At 42.5% G+C, this 22,825-nt stretch overlaps 1 protein-coding gene across 3 annotated transcripts; it reads left to right on the forward strand.

The window, feature by feature from the left end:
* Nucleotides 1-13,539: 13,539 nt before the first annotated feature.
* LOC147455310 (O-fucosyltransferase 38-like) lies at nucleotides 13,540-18,722 on the forward strand. Of its 3 annotated transcripts, none has more exons than XR_015188339.1 (12): nucleotides 13,540-14,297; nucleotides 14,386-14,487; nucleotides 15,696-15,795; nucleotides 16,050-16,117; nucleotides 16,202-16,290; nucleotides 16,753-16,933; nucleotides 17,010-17,138; nucleotides 17,217-17,350; nucleotides 17,413-17,626; nucleotides 17,704-17,912; nucleotides 18,137-18,232; nucleotides 18,317-18,343. XR_015188339.1 is itself a non-coding variant. In XM_086514117.1 (12 exons), exons 1-12 carry the CDS (start codon nucleotides 14,115-14,117, stop codon nucleotides 18,474-18,476), a joined length of 1,641 nt encoding a protein of 546 aa, XP_086370243.1. In that variant the 5' UTR covers nucleotides 13,543-14,114; the 3' UTR covers nucleotides 18,477-18,722. The 3 variants fall into 3 exon arrangements, 2 of the variants coding, with proteins under 2 accessions (XP_086370243.1, XP_086370244.1); XM_086514117.1 differs by having other exon boundaries at nucleotides 13,543-14,297; nucleotides 17,704-17,888; nucleotides 18,317-18,722; XM_086514118.1 differs by having other exon boundaries at nucleotides 13,544-14,297; nucleotides 15,729-15,795; nucleotides 17,704-17,888; nucleotides 18,317-18,722.
* Nucleotides 18,723-22,825: the final 4,103 nt, after the last annotated feature.

Genomic DNA, 22,825 nt, shown 5'->3' on the forward strand with positions numbered 1-22,825 from the left:
GACGAGTCGATTTGTGGAAGTGCATAGCTACATGTCGTAGCTTGGAGGACTCTGTGAAGCCCTTGTCTCCAAAGGCCGCATCAAATTGTTGGATGAAGGCCAATACTTTGTTGGTGGCACCAAAGGTGCCAGCATAGGTGAGAAAAGAGATACTCTTTCCTCCCTCTTTGAACTTCTTGAGCTTTTGTGATCGTCGCCATGCATGGTATGATTTGCAATGTCCTCTCCTCTTGTATTCTCTAGGTGAATACCCATAGCTTTCGTCGGAAGAGGAGGAAGGTGAAGAAGAAGGAGAAGAGGGTGACCTCTTTCTTGACCTTTTCTTCCTAATTTGTTTCCTCTCTTCCCTTTTGGAATGACGAGGAGAAAGACTATGGGTTAACCATTTCTTCATGGGAGGAGTTGGCGATTGTCTAGTCCGTCGTCTTCGTGTAGCCACATCTTCAGAGGAACTTAGGGATTCATTACTTGCTTGTTCTTTGGATTCCTCTTCTCGTATGGGAGAGAGTCTTCTTTTGGGGGTCTCGTCAAGAGGCCCCCTAAGCTCTCTCTCCTCTTGGAGAGGAAGGAAAATCCCATAAGCACGAAGTTGTTGAGTAACTTTGGCTTGCAAAGTAGGGTTACCCATAGCTTGATGCAACCTAGTAACAAGATAATTGATAAACATGGGGACATCATCATTAGCACCTTCATGTGCAAAATCAAACTTATCAAAGATCATTCTACTCTCTGGGTTATTATCAGCCATGATACTTATACTTATGTGTTTACTTAGTGTGTTCTTTGGCAATTCAAAACCTTAGTTGCTACTCCTCTTAGCCTTTGAAAATCAACACTTAAGTATCTACACCCACGGCTCAAATTGGTTAATTATAGAGAGTAGTGGAGTGGGTCTAACATAACAAAATTGCCGAGGGATAGCTCCTTTTGGATCTTTTACGGCTCAATAATGGTAAAGTCGTAGGCAAGTCTAAAAAGACCCCATTATTAAGACCAAAGCTCCCGAGGTGGGTACCATATCCCACATAGTGGGCTCAACAAAATCGATAATAGATCCCAGTCCCACTTACCCTAATATAATTAACAAAATCAACCATTAATAGGCTACTTAAGGACCTCTCTTATTAAGCAAGAAAAGAGAAACCAAATGCTCTGATACCAATGTGATGGAAATGGCCTACGAACTTTGAGAATATCGGAATTAAGAGAATTAGAGTGTGCATTTTTTGTGAGATTACTTTGAGAACATAGAGGGTGAACTTAATTGATGGTAGCAACATGAACATAGTACTTAATTAACTTGGCATGAACAATACTTTTGCAAGAGAGAGAGTATTAGAGGACATGACAATAGTTGAGGACCGGATTTACTTGGAGCAGGTCCCCCCTCCAAAAGGCGTTTGTATTATAGATTCTCCCATCAAGAGAGACTTGTTACAATACAATCTTTGTGTTCCTTGTGACCTTGGTGATGCTATGAAGATGGAAAGATGTATGCATCATGAGCTTAACATAAAATTTGCAAAAAGCATTAACTATCCCAAGCCTCAATCCCAAGGCCTCAAACACCTTCGAAGGTGGAGAGAACTAGCAGGGAATGAGGGTAGGGAAGAGGAAGAAGAATCATCCATAGGAGAAAGAAATAGTTCCTTACTTATCATCACTCTTCTTGCTTAGCATAGCATAATAGCATAGTAATGAAGATGAAGAAGATGGCAAGCTTAAGCATTGAATCATGGCTCTTGGTTGGATTTCCATTCCATAGCCAAGAGTGTTGGTGTAGGATCTCCACTTCTCAACAAGCTTGAAGAAAGAGACGGAGTTCTTGCACTTTGCACTCCACACAATAAGAGAATGTGTGTGTGTGTGTGTGGGAGAGTATACCCCCCCTCTTATGCTTGGTCCACCTCTCTCTCTCTCTCTCTCTCTCTCTCTCTCTCTCTCTCTCTCGTATTATTTTATTATTTCATTTGGACATGTGTCCTCTTTTTCCTCTTTGAGAGAAAGAACTTAATTATTTATTTTTATGTATCTAAATTCTCATTGGAGCCCTTTAAAACCTATCCAATAGCATTCAAACACATCATGGGGGCCACATGTGGAGGATCATTTGAATATGTGTCTTACTTCAAGAACCTTAGTCATTTAAGCATGTGAGAAACACCTCAATCTTTTGGGTAAGGTTCCCACTAACACTTAGCAAGCCAACAAGCACCTCATGCTTGGGTAGGATTCCCACCTCAAGATCAGCCCTAGCTTGCGTAAGGTCAAAGGACTTTTGAACACTAACTTTTGGAGGTCTTTAATGAAGCTAACCCTACGGTCTTTAAGCTCCATTAGGTAGCATTGCTCTTTAACATACCATCTCTCATTTGGACTCCTTTTAACCTTGGCCCCATGTAGAGACAGATCCATAAGCACATGTCTATATTCTAACCCTTGTTCCCGTTTATTCTCCCACATTAAATGATTAGTTTAAAATGAGAAATCATTTGGGTTGGTTATATATTAGATTTTATGACACTATCTTTTGCATTGCAAGGGCCGTACACATTCACAATGGTGAAGGGATTCCCATATGATTCTAATCCCCACGATTCTACGAGAGGGGTGGTTCAAAACTAACTTCGGCTCCAATTCCCTATCCAGAATGTTGAGGATGCCACTAAAACCATTACTTCCTTCTCCATGAAATACAAGTTTCTTTCCTAGAGCCTACTTTATCTTGCTATGAGCATCCAAGCGGTGTTCTTGGATGGCCCAGCAGTTGACTACCTTTTCCTTTTTAATTTCCTCCCAGAATAGCGTACTCTTCTTACGGGTCTTCAACCCCTCTACGTCCCAAGATTGGATAGTGAGAGACTCATCATTAATGAAGGGTTCATTGGGATAGAGGAACGAATTCTTCAGCATCCGAATCATGCCCACACCCCCTCTCCTTGGTCTCAGGAGAATTTGGGGGTTCCAAGTCAAGGGATTTATTTTCTTTCAGTGCTACAAATGGATTGTGAAGTGGGACACTGTAACCCCCTCGTTTCAAAGGGGTGGAGTACGGAGCAAACCCTTTCACCTCAAGTGTTCTCACGACTTTGAGCACTTTAGAGTCTCTTGCCACTATCTTCACCCTTTTGGCTCTTTTCAGACCAGGGACTTGAACAGCTGTCGCCGTTGTCACTATCATAAATTTCAGGGTAGAGTGGGAATAATGATCACATTATCATTGCATGAGCCTTCGGGGATTCGTTGTATGGGAATCAATTTCTCCACAATATTTTCCTGTATCTTGATATCCATTTTTTTGCATACCATATCCTCTTTTATCCTTCCCTGCATTCACCCCTTCATTACTACCTCCTTGCTTCTTCAAACCTTCCATCGGGGTTTCCTTTTCACTTGGGACCTATGCTGCCGGAGCTGCAGTACCATTAGCCTTCATGGTGCAATCCTTGGCAACGTGTCCAAATTTGTTGCATTCAAAACATGCTTCAAAGTATGTCCCAAAGTTTAGCGGAATAGTAACAAGCCCATCTCCAACACTGATTACCATGCTTTTAGGTGGCATTTTAGAAACATTCTAGCCTATACAAACCTTGTTTGAGGTTCTGTCCAACCCTCTCTTGCTAGGTATAAATAAGGGGGTGCCTAGTTGACTGGCAAGTATCTTGAGATTTTCCACAGCCAGCTAGACAGTCCCACAAACTCAATCCAGGCCGGGTGAAACCCTTGTAGAGATTCAGTTGAGTGGAACACTGGCTCCCAAGGCACCACACAAACCGTAGTCCTATTAAATATAAGGGGCCCTTTGTCAAGGAGGCCTGTTTGAATCTCACTGGACAAAAACCTTTAGCTAGGTAGAAAGTACTTTCAATTGCTCTCCATGTCCAAGAATTTGTGGGCCTTGAAGCCATTGAATCATCTCAAACATGTTCAGGATTCTGCCCACAATTGAACCCAAATACAAGCGTTAGCTTAGCTTGCATGACTAATTGTTTACCTTGGTTGTGTAATATCGTATTTGAGAATGCAGCAAGAAGACCTACGCCACTTGGTAGCACCCCATTCGAGGGATATGATTATTATTAAAAAATCGAAAGGGCAAAAGGCAATGAGGTATTGCTGGAAAACGAGTGGAACATATTGCAGCTGGGGAGAGAGAGAGAGAGAGAGCGAGAGAGAGAGAGAGAGAGAGAGAGAGAGAGAGAGAGAGAGAGAGAGAGAGAGAGAGAGAGAGAGAGCAAAGCTCTGGACTGTTTTCTACTATAGTTTGAAAGCCTCCAGCTCCGAATGGAATCACCTACACGTGCAGCTTGAAGGCATCTCGCATCATGCAAGATGATGGTATGGGCAAAAGAGTTTACGATGATCTTGCTAGTCAAAGCACACCATAGCCGTGGAGAGAGAGTATATCAGGTGCGCGGAGTGTAGAGAGAGAGAGAGAGAGAGAGAGAGAGAGAGAGAGAGAGAGAGAGAGAGTCAACAAAGCTAGCTTCCTGTCCGAAATCTTGTCTCTTGGAGTGCATTGATTGTGGGATATGCCCAAAAGCTTTGGATTGTTTTCTGCTGCAGTAGGGGAGAGAGAGAGAGAGAGAGAGAGAGAGAGAGAGAGAGAGAGAGAGAGAGAGAGAGAGAGAGAGAGAGAGAGAGAGAGAGAGAGAGAGAGAGAGAGAGAGATAGATAGATAGATTTTATTATCATCCTCGGAGGTCAAATATGACCTATGGGACCAAAGTTACATGTGATGTAGTATGTGTACGGCTGATGAGTGACTCTCGATGCTCCAAAATTGTAGTGATGAGAGTCGCAATGGAGAGCCCACACTTTGGCTGGGAGAGGAAAGTGTGTAGGTCTAAGTTATGGCTGAAAATGTGAGAGAAGCAAGTTCGGATGTGATCAAAAGCTGAGCACTCTAGTAGTGTGTGGTACTCAGACTCTCGAACTTGCAGTGAGCATAATGTGCACAATCGATTTGACTCTTCTCCATTGCCCCAACGCCCTATCTCTCATCGAAGGAAATGGGAGCTAAGCCGAATTGCTGCGATAGTGCGTATCGCGGACAAGGGAATAGGCTCAAGCATGTAAGTGTGAGTACGGTTTCCTCTCTCAGCGAAGAACATGGTTTTGTAGTTGGGGGCAATATAGGTGGTGTAATGTATGAAGCGTGACCCACCGGATTTCTCCCAAGCCGTAATACATTGGCGTTGTAGAAAAGCTTCATTCACTTGAGAGTCAATTGAAGCCTCATGTAGCAAGTGTAATGCATCCCATCTCCCAAACCACTTCTTTATGTCTTGCATCCATCCCGTGCTCAAGATCTTGCTTTTATGCGTCTTTTGAACTTTTTTGCTTGCTTCCCATGCAATTGTAGGAAGTCGATGTGAGGGGTTTTGACGCATCTTTATCATGTACTCCACAACCCTTTCCATGCCCATAACCTCAATTGGAAGAGATCCCGACTCAAGAAGTAGGAGCATATATGGTGTTTGTGTCTTAACTTGGAGAAAGTTTGTAAGAAAACGCTTTTGGACATTCTCAAACTCTTTCCAAGTAGACTTTGAGATGCTCCCACCCCACACTTCAACTCCATAAAGAAGAACCGGTGTCACCAATGCATCAAAAAGATACTTCTTGAGAACCCAACACTTGATGTTTCCCGCATTACACATGTTCTCAAATGCATAATATGCTCTCTTTCCCGCTTCCAAACGACGCATAGCACATTCATGCCACTTGTGATTGGATGGAACCTCAAGGCCAAGGTACTTAAAGCTCTCAACAACTTCAAGTGTCTCGTTGTTGTACACAATGCATGGCTTCTCCTTATGGTTGGTTTTCACAAGAATAACCTTTGTTTTGGATTCATTTACAATCAGCCCACTATGCAAGCAAAAGTTCTCAAGGACAACCATAAGCTTTTGTGCATCTTCTAAAGTGTGTGCTAGAAGCACTACATCATCCGCATACAACAAAAGCATGATTACCGCATTGCAAATAGTGACCTCTTCAATGCCTTCTTCTTGCATAAAGTCAAGTACCATTTGTTCCAATTGATCGATGCATAGACCAAAGAGAGTTGGTGACAATGGACATCCTTGTTTAACCCCAATAGTGCTTACAAAAATTTCTGAAATTTCTCTTCCCATGCGCAATTGACAAATCACCTTCTCATAGATTCGAGAAACCGCAAGCATAAACTCACTTGGCACTTAGAGTTCTTCCATCCTTCTCCACAAATTGTTACGTGGAATCATATCAAAGGCTTTCTTAAAGTCCACAAAACAACAATACAATCGCTTGCCTTTCAACCGACTTTCCTCCATGAGAACACGAAGAGTGACAAGATGATCAATGGTGCTATGGCATCGACGAAAACCCGCTTGTCCCTTTGCACGCTTGTCATTCTCTTCAGCCCAATCACTCAATTTCATCTCCATTATGCACCCAAATAACTTTGCCATAAGAGACCCAATCATTATAGTCCGGTAGTTGCTTACATTCTTTACATCCCCTCCTTTATGCAAAGGCTTAACCCAATTAGTACTCCAATCATAAGGCATACCATGTTGAAGTGCAAGGTTGAACATATCACACATCCACTCATGGGTAAAATCTCCCGTCCATTTGATCATCTCCGGCTTGATACCTTGAAGATCTCCCGCTTTGCGAGTGGCCAACTTTTCAAGCCCACCGCATACATCCTCAATAGTAAAAAAAGACGGCATACATACGAGTGAACCATAAAATGGCATTTTTTCAGTATTTTAGAGAGAGAGAGAGAGAGAGAGAGAGAGAGAGAGAGAGAGAGAGAGAGAGAATCAACAATGGTTGAACTAGCTTCCTCTCCAGAATCTTGTCTCTTAGAGTGCATTGGTTGTGGGATATGCCCAATACGGGTAGGGCCAGGAACCTTTGGATTGTTTTCAGCATATGCAAAGAGAGGGCCTCAAGCTCTGAATGCAATCACCTACACGTGCATCTTGAAGGCATCTCGCATCATGCAAGATCTTGGTATGTGAAAAAGACTTCACGCTGCTCTTGTTAGTCAGAGTCTGTTGACATAAAACGTCATGGTTCGCACTAACTTGCTCGACATGTATGCCAAATATGGTGTACTTCATAAAGCACAAAAAGTGCTAGACGTGCGATAGTGGTATGTATATCAAGTGCGGTGCTCCTGTCAGTGCCGAGCAAGTCTTTGATGAGCTTACTATGCGAGATGTCGTCTTGTGGAATGCATTGATTGCAAGATATGCTCAATGGGGATAGGGCTAGGAATTTGTGGTCTGTTCTCAACAGAAGCATAGTGAGGGCCTATCCCCATACACAATCACCTAGGCGTACATCTTAAAAGCATGTGACTCTATGCAAGATGCTGATATGGGACACAAAAGAGATGTTGTTAGTCAGATGCTATTTAAAAGAGATGTGTGCGGCACTACCTTGAACAAATGACCGCATGTTGTACAGCATGGTGAGGATGAGGAAGAGGATCAATCTAGGATCATCACGATCTCAGTCTCTCATCCCTCAAACTCTTATGTTTCAGTCCTCATTCGAAGTTCATCTGCACATGGATCTACCTCAGATATCATTGCACCAGAAGAGCAACTGGATATGCTTGGTCTGAGATCATTTGATGTAGCCACGTTACCTAAGAATATCCCAGAGAATGATTTGACTTCTTTGTTACTTACCTTCTCTTACCTGTTTGGTGGACATCGGACTATTCAAGAGTTGATTGCCACAGCTTTGGAGATGTGGTCATTGTCCACGGAAGACAATACCAATCACACTTTTTCGAAGCAATTTGAAGATGACACCATCAAGGAATTGCTGAATCCTAGTCATCCAACTTTTCTGTACAAAAGGTGTTCGCCATTTTGCAGTAATACTTTTTGTTAAGAGAGTAACCTAGTGTGGATGGGATGATTACCACTCCAAGGTCCCCTCACAACTGTGATATCTTCCACTGTTGTGTCATGCATTGCCATTCAAATTTCATGAGATGATCTATGATTCTTGTAAGGAGTGAGCTTGTCAGGACAAGGGCAAGGCCAAGGAGTCACGGACCGGGCCAGGGGCCAGACTAGGCAGTGTGGACAAGGGGATCCGGCTAGGGCATAAGGCTAGGAGCCTGCCTTTATATTGGGAGGTTGGGAGGAGGATTCCAAGTCTAGTCACCCAGGCTTTACACTAGTATCAAGAGCCTCTTTTTTGGGACTCGCAGGCGTGGAGGGTTATCCTCCTTGCATGTCATGCAAGCAAAAGGAGGCCGACAAGTAGGCATGGCCGCTTAGCAAGGGGACGTGAAGGTTGTTAGCATCACGGGACCTGACCCTGTCAAAGGGGGTGAGCAGAAGCGACATCTGCCACAGCGAGAGCTCTTGGGCTCAAGTGCGCGCTATCCTGCTGAGCATAACCCGTCACAGCAGCAATTGGGTTAGTGCACCACAGAGGTCGGCGTTTCTCTCTCCCTCTTGCTCACAGTCGACGCCACTGCCCGCCATCACTAGTGCTTAAGAAATTGTGCCTCACCATATTAGGCCGCCCACAAACTTTCAGGCAAACCAAAAATTACTTGGGGCGAGTACCCACAGTGGTCACAGCTTTGAGCCACGGTGATCGCAGTTTTTGAAAACGCACTCGGCTACCATCAGCAAAGGGCCCAACAATTAGAGTCGACGCTGCCCTATGAGTGTACAACAATCAGCAAGTCGACAATTCCTTGCGTAGTTGACAATTTCAAAATTTGATCCATTGGCGACAGTGTTCATAGAGCCGATTACACTAAAGAAATCACCAATTGCAATCGACTCGACTACGACGTGTCCAAGTAGGGTACGTGCACGGGTGGATTTGCGGGTTGATTAAAGCTTTGACAACCAACATAATTAGCATGGCTAATTACCATTTGTGGTGCCAACTACGACTATGAAATTCTTTTTCGACTCAAGGTATTTTTCTTTCTATTCCTTCCACTGCACGGTGTTGCCATGGATTCAGATATCAATATGACTTTTGATTTCGAGCATCATACGCCTGATCCTGCCCATGATGGCTCGCGGCCGAATGCTCTCATAGAGGTGCCCGCGATGCTACGGGAGGTGATGACACTTATGAATTGCTTGATATTCAAGAATTTCGTGCACTTCAAACACGCATATCAGTAATGGAAGGAAATTTTGCATCTTTAAATGAAAACGTCACTAAATTATCTACGTTAGTGATACAACTTACGCAGCAACAGGCCAAGGGCCCTGTTGACATACACATGCATGAGCACACTGCTACTCAGGGGCAAGGCCCTTCTGATCATGGACAAGGTCCATCTCCAGGTTATGTGCACACTCTCACTGCAAAGGAGGTGGATGAGTTATTGAAAAACACCAAACCACCGACTTTTAAGAGAGACGACCAAGATCGCAATAAGGATGAAGTGAATATCTTTCTTAGCAAGTGGGATGGAATTCACGCCTTACGACGTACTCCGGATGCAGTTAGAGCAATGCAAACAAGTTTAACTCTGGAAGGCAAGGCCTACAAATGGTGGATGTCTCTCAAGGAGAAGAATATCATACCACAGAGTTGGGCAGCCTTTGAGGCTATGTTTCGCAAAGAATTCTTGCCTGCAAATGAGGCAGATCAAAATTGGATGGCTTGGGACACGTGTTCCATGCGCCAACACCCATCATTACTTGAATATATCTCTCATTATCGAGATGTTATCCTCAAATTGGAAGGACTAGACACCTTTCAGCAAGTACGTGGGTTTATCCGCGGTCTGACGCGAGAGCTTAAGAAGCACGTCAAGACTCAGGACCCTAAAACACTTGAGGAGGCCATAGTGAAAGCACACATTCATGATGATCCAGATGAAAAGAAATCACATAATAATCACGTGCGTGCTAATACACATGGTAATACACGTACACAATATGGGCACAACAAAAGGAAATTTATAGTAGCCAATTCTAAAGTAGCTAAAAAACCCAAGGGGTCCTGTGGTCCTCTCTCTCCTGAGGACTTTGATAAGGCTAAAAAAGAGAAGTTATGTTTTCAATGCTTGGGAAGCGGCCATGGCAAAAAGGATTGTCCCAAGGGGAAATATGCTGCTCAGGGCAAGGAGAAAGTAGTGCACACGGTGCAACTGCTGCCTCTTGAGTCTTCCTCAAGATTCTCTACAATGGAAGTAACACACATCGAGGTGGTTCATGAATGCTGTATCACAACTTCCATGTGACAACAGACCTTTGGACCACATGACTTAGTGCGTATGCACAGATCTCTGCAAGGGCACAAGGTGCACATCCTGGTAGATGACGGTGCTACTCACAATTTCATTAATTATGCATTGGTGAAAAAACTCAAATTGCCTCAAACTCTGAGTTCCCACCGCTACAAGGTAGCAATGATGAATGGTTATGATGCCGAAATCTGGAATACTCAAGTCCGAGTTGTACCATTGGAAGTACAAGGCTACTCCATATCCTTGGATTTTCAAGTTATGAACATGGAGAGGGCAGACGTGGTACTTGGTAGGAAATGCCTAGGACCATCACTGAAGCGTAGCTATGAGCACAACAGCTTGATGTTTGAATCCCATGGCGCACATGTGTTGTTGTTAGGAGAGAAGGATGTGCCTTCCTCACCTCTAATATGTACAGCTGAGCTTATGCAGCTCATTTTTGATAATGAAATAGATCAAGTTTTCTTGTGTTACTCATTGTCTCATTTTCTTTCCAATATTAAATCTGTTGAACATTCCTCAACGCCAAATGCTTCTCTCTCATGTCTTCCACCAATGGCACTTCTCAACAAGCAAAGATTGCTAGTGATTTAAAAAAATTATTAAAGGAATTTCACGATGTTTTTCCTAATGATTTGCCATCAGGATTACCACCGACACGATCGGTGCAACATAGCATCGATGTGGTTGCAGGCAGTAAACCAATAAGTAAACCACCCTACCAAATGAGTTATTTTGAAGCTGCTGAGGTGGAACGTCAGCTTGCTGACTATCTTAGCAAAGGGTTTATCCAACCCAGTTCTTCACCATGGGCTCCTCCTATCCTATTAGTGAAGAAAAAAGATGGTAGTATGCGCATGTGCGTAGACTACCGTGGCTTAAATGCGGTTATTGTTAAGAACAAGTACCCATTGCCACGCGTGGATTTGTTGTTCGACAAGTTCATTCATGCTCGTATTTTTACGAACAATAGACTTGCGGTCGAGTTATCACCAAGTACGTATTCAACTTGTTGATATACCCAAGACTGCATTCCGAACAAGGTTTGGACACTACGAGTTTTTGGTTATGCCTTTTGGGTTAACGAATGCGCCCGCAACATTCATGACACTTATGGATAGTGTCTTGAAACCGTACTTGGACAACTTTGTCATCGTTTTTCTCGACGACATTCTAGTATACAGTGCTTTTGAACAAGAACACTTACAACATCTGAGGCATGTGTTCGAATTGTTACGAACAAATCAATTATATGCCAAGGAGTCTAAGTGTGATTTCTTGAAAGAGGAAATTCACTATCTTGGGCATGTTATTTTAGCTACTGTACTACACATGGATAAATCCAAAGTGGATACCATTCGGCAGTGGCCTTCTCCTAAAAATCTGGAAGAGTTACATATATTTTTTAGGATTTGCAAGTTTTTATCAAAGGTTCATTAAAAACTATGCTAATATTGTTGTTCCCATGACGGACCAACTGAAAGGCAAAGGCAAGACCTTTCAGTGGGGACCCGCTCAACAACATAGTTTTGATACGCTCAAGGATGCACTAGTTACAGCACCAATTCTAGCTATCGTAGATCCTTTGAAACCATTCGTTTTGGAAACGGATGCGAGTGATCGTGCTATTGGAGCAGTCCTACTACTACAGGAAGGGCGGCCAATTGCATTTGAAAGCAAGAAGCTTGATTCAACACAACAGAATTATTCTGCTTATGAACGGAAACTCTATGCACTAGTGTCTGCCTTGAAAACATGGCGACATTATTTGTATGGCGCTCAATTTGAGATTGCGTTTGACCATGAAAGCATTAAATGGTTTACACAACAAACCGACTTGAAGGGTCGAAAAGCCAGGTGGGCTGAGATTCTTCAGGAATATGATGCAAAGCTCTGGTATCGTAAAGGACAATACAATGTGGTGGCTGACGCTCTTAGTCGTATGCATGAGATCAATTCTCTCTTGTTCACGGAACTTCGTAGTGAATTTTTGGATTCTCTAAAGGGCAAATATGAGCAGGAGATTGTGGCCAAAGTTGTATAGCAAATTCTCCCACTCTACTGTGTGTGTGTGTGTGTGTGTGAGAGAGAGAGAGAGAGAGAGAGAGAGAGAGAGAGAGAGAGAGAGAGAGAGTGATTCTTTCCCTCTCATGCTGTCTGCGGACTCTGATCCCACCTCTTTAACTCAGCCATCGTACCTGCCTCGCGCCTTGCATGCTAGGTACGACTCCACAAACCATACACTAGATAGAGACATGGCATACTCATATCGTAGTGCCTCCACGAGGCACACACACACACACACACACACACACACACACACACACACACACACACACACACAGAGAGAGAGAGAGAGAGAGAGAGAGAGAGAGCGAGAGAGAGAGAGAGAGAGAGAGAGAGAGAGAGAGAGAGAGATCAACAGCAGCTATGCTCAGACGCTCTGTTGAAGCTAATCCGCAGGTCGTTGTCGGGGCTCTCATGCAAGCATGTGCGTGCTCTGTCCACACCAAGCCTTGAGGAGATAATTTTTTCAAAAGGGCAGATTCAATGTTCATACTTGCACATGTATTCAAGGGATATGGATGACGTGGCTCTAGATTCTGCATTACCTGTCCATGAGGTGGTTTTATGACAGTTCAATATGCCATTGCAGCCTAGTACAAATTGTGCCGACGCCCCTATCTTGTGGATTCTTGACTCATAACCACACACGGTCAACTGGCAGCCTTTTTCTACGGATGGGGCCTCTGAGCTCTATTGATTCTTTAATGCTATCAAACAGTAGCAGGCTTGAAAGTTGAGGATAAAGCAAAGGTTCAAGCTCTACTGGAAGCTAGGGGCTTGAAAAAGAGCCTGGATTGAGTCGAATTGAGATTCAAGGTCAACTGAACACTTCTCTTATCGATGACAAGTCACATCCAGGGAATAAATAGATTGATGAAGGATGTAGGTTATGTGGTAGATTTGTGTTGTGAAGGAAATTTTTCTTTAGCAACAAAATATTTTGCCTACATCTATACGCACGAGAATCTCTCTCTCTCTCTCTCTCTCTCTCTCTCTCTCTTTGCCTTGAAGGCTTGACAAGTTAAAAGTCGTAGACTACGGATTCCCAACTCTCAAGGATTGGAAAGAGCATCAGTCTGTTTGTCTGTCTCTCTCTCTATTTATTTATCTCTCTACATATAGGAATGCTTATGGGTAAGCCTCGTGATTTTATCACTTTTTTTCTTCTTGTTTACTTCTTAACATAGAGTGAAGCGATCGAAGTTTTTGATAATTGTTGGTGGAATCGCCACAGTAAGAGCCTAAGCAGATCGTCTAAAGATTATTACTCGGACATGTCCTTTCATTGGCACGTTTACCCTAGGCTAGAAGGTATTTGCAGGTGTTGGCTACCGAGTCCAGAGTATGCAGATCGCGAAGGAGACGACGCCGACTCGTCGTCGAGCTCTGATGCGGCGCTCCCAACAAGCACTATGAACAGGCTTACATGAAACAGATTGCTGTTCTCAACTTGGCTGTTTGGAAATCCGTTCCTGCACTACGCACGCTTGAGCTCATGAAGCCTTTTGGGGATGATAGGCTGCCTCACTATTCACGTATCTTCCTTGCCACAGAGGCGCATTGCAGTGAATGCCAGCAGAGACTTCTCAGTACCACAGCCAGCTATCGGATTGTGTACTTTTATTGTACACATGCAGCAGCGTGCTTCTGTTTTGGCGCAGTGTGACATCTTGGTAGTAGCCAATGCTCTGTTGGCATTTTTTTGTCAAGAGACAACCTATGCCTTACAGCTGTGTGTGTGTGGTCCCCCGCAATATTTTGGGTCTGAGATTTGTCACCCGGCATAGAGTTTTAAGACACACAAATGCATCGACATTCTAGAGTCCTGATCTTTAGAAAGAAATTCAGATCAGGCAGCATTCCGTTTCGGTTGCTGTGGATGATTGGCTATGTGGGTGTTACAATGGTGGCCTTATTGTCCGTACTGCTTCTGCCTGCCCTTCTTTCCAAATTCAAAGTACAGACTGTTCTCTATGTGCATCAAGAGGTGAGGATCTGTTGCTTCTAGAAAATAGCAACTTAATGTTTAGTGACTTCTATGATGAGGAGAGGGATCATTTTCTGCAATTGCATAGCAAGGCGATTCTTTTCAAGTTAATGGCACTGGCTGGACTCAAGGGAAGCCGCCGCTTGCATCGAGGACTGTTCATTCTCAACATCTGAAGGAGTTGATGCAGGTTAGTATTCTTTAATCTTGCTGTGATTGGTTCTGTATTATTATATGGTATAGGTAGATGATCAGGACTCAGCAGGTTCGTGTTGATGCATTCAGTCATTAATTTTAGGATTCACTGCAGATGCTTATCAGTAGTGTGGTTAACCTCAAAGACCTTGCCTCTGGTTCACCCCTTGTGGTCATGAGGTTAATTCTGGGCGTGCAAGTGAGGGGATTTTACAAGTTAACGTTGTATGCGTGAGGAGTGAGTTGGCACAATTAGGCTTTGGAAATCCTCGAGGTTGTAAGCTCCAAAACTGTGCCCTTTTCATTCTACTATTGTGTATGGGTTTTAAACTCACAAACCTCACAAGAAAAGTAGTTGTGTGTTCAAATTGTCTTTGCGCTAAGAAAAAAGCCTTATGATTAAGCAAAAAGAACGGAGATGTGAGGTGCTATGTGTTGAAGCTCAGTTCCATTTCTGGGCTCCACAAAGACCCAATGACCTCAGCTTTGCACACATTAATGAAGGCTTTTTTTATTAATAAACCCATTGAGAGGGGCTTAAACATTTGTTCATTGAAGCTTGATTTTTCTTTTTTTACTAAGCGGGCTGCACATGCTGTATTTGTGGCCTTCTGGTGACATTCAAAATAGCTCTCTCCTCACTCTCACTCTGTAATGTGCTTCTTCAAACTTTCTTATGATGCTGCTTTGAAAGAGTGTCTGAATGCTCAATGAGGGGGTTATATTGGAGACAAGTCAAACGGCAAGTATGTAAACCATTGTATCACTGCTATATGACTATGACTAGGTAGCAGTGAATGGTGGCCATCTAAATGAACAGGATTGGCTTGGTAGGAATCAGATTTAAGTGCTTTTGATATGATCGAGGTTTCAGGAGGAGACGATTTAGAAAGCTTGCTATTAGTTTTTACAACTATCATATTTTTCTCTTTAGTCAGGGCTCATTTGCCATGTTTAATTGTTTTGGAGTCTATGATAAATTTCTTTGATTAGTATTAATTATACTATTGTTATTCACTTTTAGCAAGTTTTGAGTCTGAATGGTGTTTTTGGGTCACAAATTTTGGCAAAGATCCTTGCATGATTTAGAGCCGTTTGAAATGTTTTAACTGGTATTACGTTAAGGATGTGGATTGCAGTTATGCAATAGACTGCATCTCAGAGATTTTGCATTTGTATGTCTTTACTGCATTAGCTTGACAGTTTGGATTATTTGGTGAATGGCGGGAATTGAAGAAGCTTTGGAAGCCTCCACCAAATCGAGGATATGAACCATGTGTCTCTCCAGGGAAATCTTATTCTGGTCTGTCTCTGTCTCTCTCTCTGTGGTTACTTTGTATCATGTTTTCTGTTCATCTCTCCATGATTTTTTTTTTCTTTTCTTTCTCTCTCTCTTTCCGTCTGTCTGTCTGTTTGTCTATCTGTCTCCTCTCCCTTCCCCTCTCTTTGGTTACTTTCATGTATGCAAGCCGTTAACTTTCGCATACTTTTTGTGCAATGTTTATCACTCTCAAGCTCTTTCATAGAATGCCTTACGAAGATGCACTTGATGTGCAGGGGTTCCAAACTCCAGGGGTTACCTATTGGTGCATGCTAATGGTGGCTTGAACCAAATGAGAGCCGGGGTATGCTTTTATACATTCTGCTTGTCTGTCTAGTAGCTGATGAAGTGAGCTGTCACTGAAGGCCTTCTTGTTGATTGCCGGCAGATTTGTGACATGGTTGCTGTTGCAAGGCTTATTAATGCAACACTTGTTATTCCACAGCTGGATAAACGATCATTTTGGCAAGATTCCAGGTGATAAAAAGGTCGTTGTGTGTTGCTATCAATCTTAGGGACAATGTAAGGTCATAGAGTAAGGAGGGTTTGTTGGGATAAATGCTACCAATCTCAGGGACAATCTAAGGTATCAGAGTAAGCTCTCTAGGCGTCTAAAAAGAATTAAAACCATCTCCTTGATCTTATCTTCAACATCACCCTCCACCACATCTTATTTTATTTCTTCCACATCTTTATAAGAAGCCTTGTTGTACCCACTTGTGACACACATGAAGCAGTCTAGCAGTGCTTGCATTTTGCCCTAGCTCTTGTCATTTGGTGTCTCTCTCGCTGTCCCTATTTCGATTATACTTCTAGGGTTTTTACCAACGATTATTCATGTACCTGTTACAAGTATCATATAAGCAAACAAACAGTTTCTAGATTGTCTAATTTACATGGCACATTTTTCACGATCACTTACTGTTTTTTCTATTTCAGCACCTTTTCTGACGTGTTCGATGAAGAATACTTTATGACGTCCTTGGAAAATGACATTTCTGTTGTTAAGAAGCTTCCTAAAGAATTTTTATCGGCCCCAAAGGCGCATAAGCACTTTCGAAGTTGGTCGAATGCAAAATATTATCATGAAGAAATAGCTCAATTGTGGGAGGATTACAAGGTATTTTTTGGTATTATTGTTCCGTAAGGTAACCTTGTGAGGATATTTTTTCTACTATCTATGTCTCTTTCTCCAGATAATCCATGCGGCAAAGTCAGATTCTCGACTGGCAAATAATGAACTTTCTTCAAGTATACAGAAGCTAAGATGTCGAGTTCATTATGACGCTTTACGGTTTGCTCCTCCCATTGAAGCTTTAGGCAAGGCAAGTATGATTACAGTTTGTGATGTTGCCGGTTGTTCTGATGCTAGTAATTCTTATATTTGTGCTACTGTGTAGCAGAAGCTTCTTGATAGAATGAGGTCAAATGGGCCTTTTATAGCTCTCCATCTGCGCTATGAAAAGGACATGTTAGCTTTCAGTGGGTGCTCCCATGGGCTATCAAATGCAGAAATTGAAGAACTGACCAGAATAAGGTACATGTGATGCTCTTATGTTCTTGTGAGGCTTAAATTCTGAGGTTTGCTTGTCTTTTTAGGGAGAGTACCTCCCATTGGAAAGTGAAATTGATCAACTCCACGGAGCAGAGAATGAAGGGGTTATGCCCACTTACGCCCAAAGAAGTGGGAATTTTTTTGCAAGCTTTGGGGTATCCATCTACGACAAGAATTTATATTGCTGCAGGAGAGATATATGGAGGCAATGACCGCATGGTGGAGCTTCTACTGCGCTTTCCAAATCTGATGAGCAAGGTGGGGTTTAATTAGTTTCAAGCGTGCGGAGTTTGCCTTTGTTGCTGGGGTATTGATGTCATTTTTCTCCTAGTCAGGAAGTATTGGCAACTCCAAATGAGCTTGCGCCCTTCCATAGGCATGCCTCACAGCTAGCAGCTCTAGACTACATTGTCTCTGTGGAGAGTGACGTGTTCGTTCCATCTTACTCGGGAAACATGGCTCGTGCTGTGGAGGGACATCGCCGTTTTCTAGGTCATCGGAAGACTATTAGTCCAGACAGGTGGAGTTGTTGGAAATGATTATGGCAAGTTTCTCCCAGTTTAAGGCCATATGTTTTCCATTGTAGACAATTTATAATTATTGTTTACATTATATTATTGAGACTTTATGAAAGCTACTATTTATCTTACACATAACTTTAATGAAGTCTCATTTCTATAGTGTAAATAATAATTATAAGTCTGTTACGATGGAAAATATATTGCTTACAACAAATTCTGACATGTATTGGGAAAATGCATTTTGCAGGAGTCAGCTTGTTGTTTTGTTTGACCAATTGGATCAGGGCCTTTTGCAGGAAGGTCCTCAGTTCTCTTCTGTCGTTGTCGAGTTGCACAAAAGACGGTACTTTTCTGATCATTTTCGATACTAAAATGATTATTAATTAAAAGTTTTTTTATGTTGTAATGTGTGTTTCACCTTGTGAAGGCAAGGAGCACCCAGAAAGAGAAGAGGTCCGCTTGCAGGCAGTAAGAGTTGGGAACGCTTCAGAACAGAGGAAGCCTTTTATACAAACCCATTGCCAGATTGCCTATGCCAGAGACGGAAGACACTGCACACCAATCAAAGACGATGGCAACCGCCTTAGTTTTTGATGAAAATGTTGTTCTGCTGATCTGTTGGCCACACCCATCAATCTATTCATTCTTTACACCAGTTTTGGCCATGGCCACCATAAAATGTGTTCTGGCGGGTTTGGATAGGTGAAACGTGTCAAGGCTTGAAACGTTCTGCTGATCAAGTGAAACATATGCTCTTTCACTAACAACACGCTACCATAGGTTTATGTTTGAGGGCTCTAAAATCCATCTATAAATGTTTCGGTTCCATGTTTCACTATGCTCAACATTCGATTGCAACGCTTCGCAGTGAAACAACACGTTCAAGGGCGAATTGTTTTGGCCTTAAAATGCTCTGCGGTGACACTGAAATTGTTGGTTCAGAGGTAGTCATGTTCAATATGGTAGGTCAAATTTTACCTCATCATGTAACAGCAGTGTGGAACCTACTGAGGCTAGGCGGCCTGGCTGAATACAGAAGCTGCATGATGGCCTCTCTTTACTGCATGCTTTCTACAGGAAGTCTGTATTCCAAAAGACTTCCTAAGCCAACAATAGCCGAAGTAACAAATGCTAGCAAATAGATCATTTCTCTACAACAAGACTCAGTCATGAGGGGGGTGTAAATGAGACGTTTGCATATGGAGTGTTGAAAACCTCTTTGGGTTTTTTAGTGTGTAAATTGGTCCTTCCAATCAAGAGCCTCGTATGGGTCCTCACTCTTTTGTTTAGAATGCCAATATGACCCTTCACCTTGTTATGTAAAGATGGGATCCGATCAATAGTTGGTGGTAGATCTAGGTCTTCTAGCATGATTTGTTTTAGTTATCTTTGCTGACGTTTTGCTTTCTACAACAAGCCCTAGTGAAGGAGGGAGGGAGGTATACCTGAGACTTATGCATGTGGAGTGTTGAGAACCTGTCTTCTTCGATAGTTGGTGATATATCTAGGTCTTCTAGCATTTGACTTATTTTTGCGAACATTTTGCTGATATGTGCACTTTTTAGTCCTAGCATTTCAACTGCTTGGGATTCAATGTTCAAAGCGCTTTTATCAGAGTGCCCCCTAATTGTGCCCATGGAAGTTATGAAAAGTAGCTTTTTTGTGAGTGCGCATTTATTCCATCTCTCCTAGGTATTGGATATGCATGTAACTAGGTAGAGGGAATCAAGATAGATTAGAGGTAGCTTTGATAACAAGCTACACTTGTACACTTCACATTGTTTGGGTGTCAAGGAAAGAGGTGGAAGAGATAAATTAGCAACATGATAAGGACACACTGGCAATAGTTGTCCAAAGTGTCTTCTTCACTCTTAGATGTTGCCAAGTTGTGATGTGGAAGTTATGAAGAGTAGCTTTTTTGTGAGTGCGCATTTATTCCATCTGCCAGGTATTGGATATGCATGTAACTAGGTAAAGGGAATCAAGATCGATTAGAAGTAGCTTCGATAACAAGCTACAGTTGTATACTTCACATTGTTTGGGTGTCGAGGAAGGAGGTGGAAGAGATAAATTAGCAACATGATAGGGACACTGGCAATAGTTGTCCGAAGCATCTTCTTCATTCTCAGATGTTGCCAAGCTATGATATGATCTTCATGTTCTTCCACTAACATTGTAGAGTATGGGAGTTAGCTTCAGGCATGTTAATGGAGCCTTAAAATAAGAAAAGAAGTAGATGCCAAAATATATATTAGAATCACATTGGGCTATTCACTCGAGATGCTATAACTTTGACAAATTGGTCATCAAAAGTATTATTCTAAGTTGTCTTGCAAAATTGGTTGGTTTGGTAGTTTTAGATCGTGGGAAACGGGCCTTGTATAGATGCTTGTTCATTGTCGACCAAGAACGGAGAGATACTGAGGGGCTTGGAGGCTCTCAACACTCTGCTTAGTCAAGGAGGAGGTATTTAGAGAGGACTGAAAGACCCTTTTGTTCGCATGGGTCTTACAAGCACAAAGAAAGAAGGTTGATCATAAAAAAAAATCCACATAAGAGGGGAATCAAACCATCATAGGTTTAGACATGGGGAACGCTCCAATGATTTGAAATTGCCTTTCTGACATTTAAAGGTGGAAAGAAGGACGATCTAGATGTCCATATACAAGCATTTGAGTAATATGTAGAATCGAAGGACATTGATGAGGATGATTAGGGTGAGTACTTTCCACAGACACTAAAGGATGCATCAAGAAAGTAGTACTACCACTATCTAGCTTGCAAACTTCGAACATACAACAAATCAATAAAGGCATTTCAATTGGAATACAACGACAACACGCGAGAGTGTAACAAACTTGGGACACTCCAAGTAAAGATTCTACCGTGACAAAGCAGAGATTCACTTCAAAACAGTTCACAATTCACAATTGATTCGACATGGCCCAACGGAGTGCCTAGGGATATTGGCCCCAAAGACTGGCGCCCCTTTCGGTATTTCTTTTTGTATTAATCTGTGCTCAAAGTACAAGGGAGTGGGAGCCCAACCCACCTAGTTATTGATTACAAGGGATGCCCAAAAGCAGAGCCCCAAAAGCTATCTTTTAAAAGCTTTGAAAAATAAAGCATCTATTCCCAAAAGCTTCCCAATTAACTTGCGTAGATTTTTAGCAGCCAAAAAAGCAACTTTTTGTACAACTAGTAATGTCAGCTTGTCAGCGCTTTTCCCGTCGCAAATTGTGCCGCAAATCACGGAATCCGTACACTGTCACGTCAGCCTGTTTGCGGATTTTTTGAGACTACCTGCCAGGGAAAGTGTTTGTAGCAGCTTCCATGTCACCCATTTGTGACATACCCCCCTCTTGAAAGCGTTGTAGTCGCCCTCGATTATGCATGCAAAACAGACAGAAGCCATAAACTGTCTTTAGCAGACACTGACTGTTAGTACCGACGCACTAGGAACACACATCTAACACATGTACCAATCGACAATCACATCACAGGAGATCACTTGACATCACAGGACATCACATAACAATCACTTAAAAAATTCATTCGGATCTTAGACCGTGATTAATTGGCAACATATTTAGGAATTGCATCTAGATCCACTCGGGACCTCATAGATGCCCGATTAACTAATCCTTATTGCAATCACGTCTATCAAGATCTTTCAGACCGAAATGTTGCAGTAATTCCGTCTATCAGTTCCTGCACTTAGACAAGTGAAGAACATTTTAGTATTATTTTATCGGGAATTCCAGTTCATAGTCATACAATACAATACTGTCAGTGCACAGTATCCGTGAAACTCAAAAGAGATATCAGTGAATTTAGTATAAAAAATCGGGGCAATCTGTTGACAAAGGAGTGGAGCGACTCCCCTCTTGTGCATATCCACTACACCAAATTCCGCCCAAGTGGAGTTGAAGGTTCTATTTGGAATAGACTATGCTAAACCAAATGCTTCAAGGTAAAGGTTCACAATCTGAGGAGTATCTACTAGGTCCTCCTGCTCCATCCACTTCACATTTCATGTAGGATAGTTCTTGAATTTAACCAAGAACCGCCTTATCATTATACCTTTTACCTTTCTATCTTTATGTGCCAAAATCTGTTGTGGAACGAGTATTTCCTCGTTTTCCTCCACTTTGGGTTGCTCATCTAGCTCCTCATCATTGGGCACATCGACTTTAAAAGGCTTCAGGAGACTCACATGAAAAACATTGTGAATCCTCCAAGTATCGGGCAACTTCAGTCTAAAGGAGACATCATTAATCTTTTCAAAAATCTAGAAAGGTCCATAGTATCTCATGCTAAGCTTTGGAAAAAGCCATTCCTTTCCCTTTTTCTTTCTCAGGCATGCCTTCTTGAAATGTAAGAGCACCCAATCGTTCTCCTTTAATTTCAAATTGCGACGATGTCGATCTACTTCCTTTTTGTGTCTTTCTTGAGATTTCTGCAAAGCTTCCCGGACCTTGGCAAAAGCCGTGTCCAAGTCCTGTGTGTACTCCGTCGGCTTCAAAAATCGCATCTTTCGTGCTTAGGCAGGGTGGAACCTTCATAGCACCTTCAGTAATCTTAAATGGCACCTTTCCCGTCGAAGAGTGAGTCGTGTTATTGTAGGCAAATTCCACCAAAGGTGAATACTTTTCCCATCTAGTCTTCTGGTCCGAGATGTAAGACTTCAATAAATCCAGTACGACTGAATTTGCAATTTTCGACTGCCCATCTGTCTGCGGGTGGAAAGATGACGAGAACTGCACAATTGTCTCAGGCGTGCCATGTAATTTGAAGATCTGGGCAACAAACAGTCTCACTAAGTGATCCTTCTTGACTGTCTTCTTCACTGGAATGAAATGAGCTTGCTTGCTAAATCTGTCAATAACAGTCCAGATACCATTGTTCCCACTCTGTGTTCTCGGGAGATAAAAAA

The sequence above is a fragment of the Adiantum capillus-veneris genome, chromosome 6 (genome assembly GCF_014529385.1).
Source record: "Adiantum capillus-veneris isolate H3 chromosome 6, ASM1452938v2, whole genome shotgun sequence".
NCBI classification, from domain to species: domain Eukaryota; kingdom Viridiplantae; phylum Streptophyta; class Polypodiopsida; order Polypodiales; family Pteridaceae; genus Adiantum; species Adiantum capillus-veneris.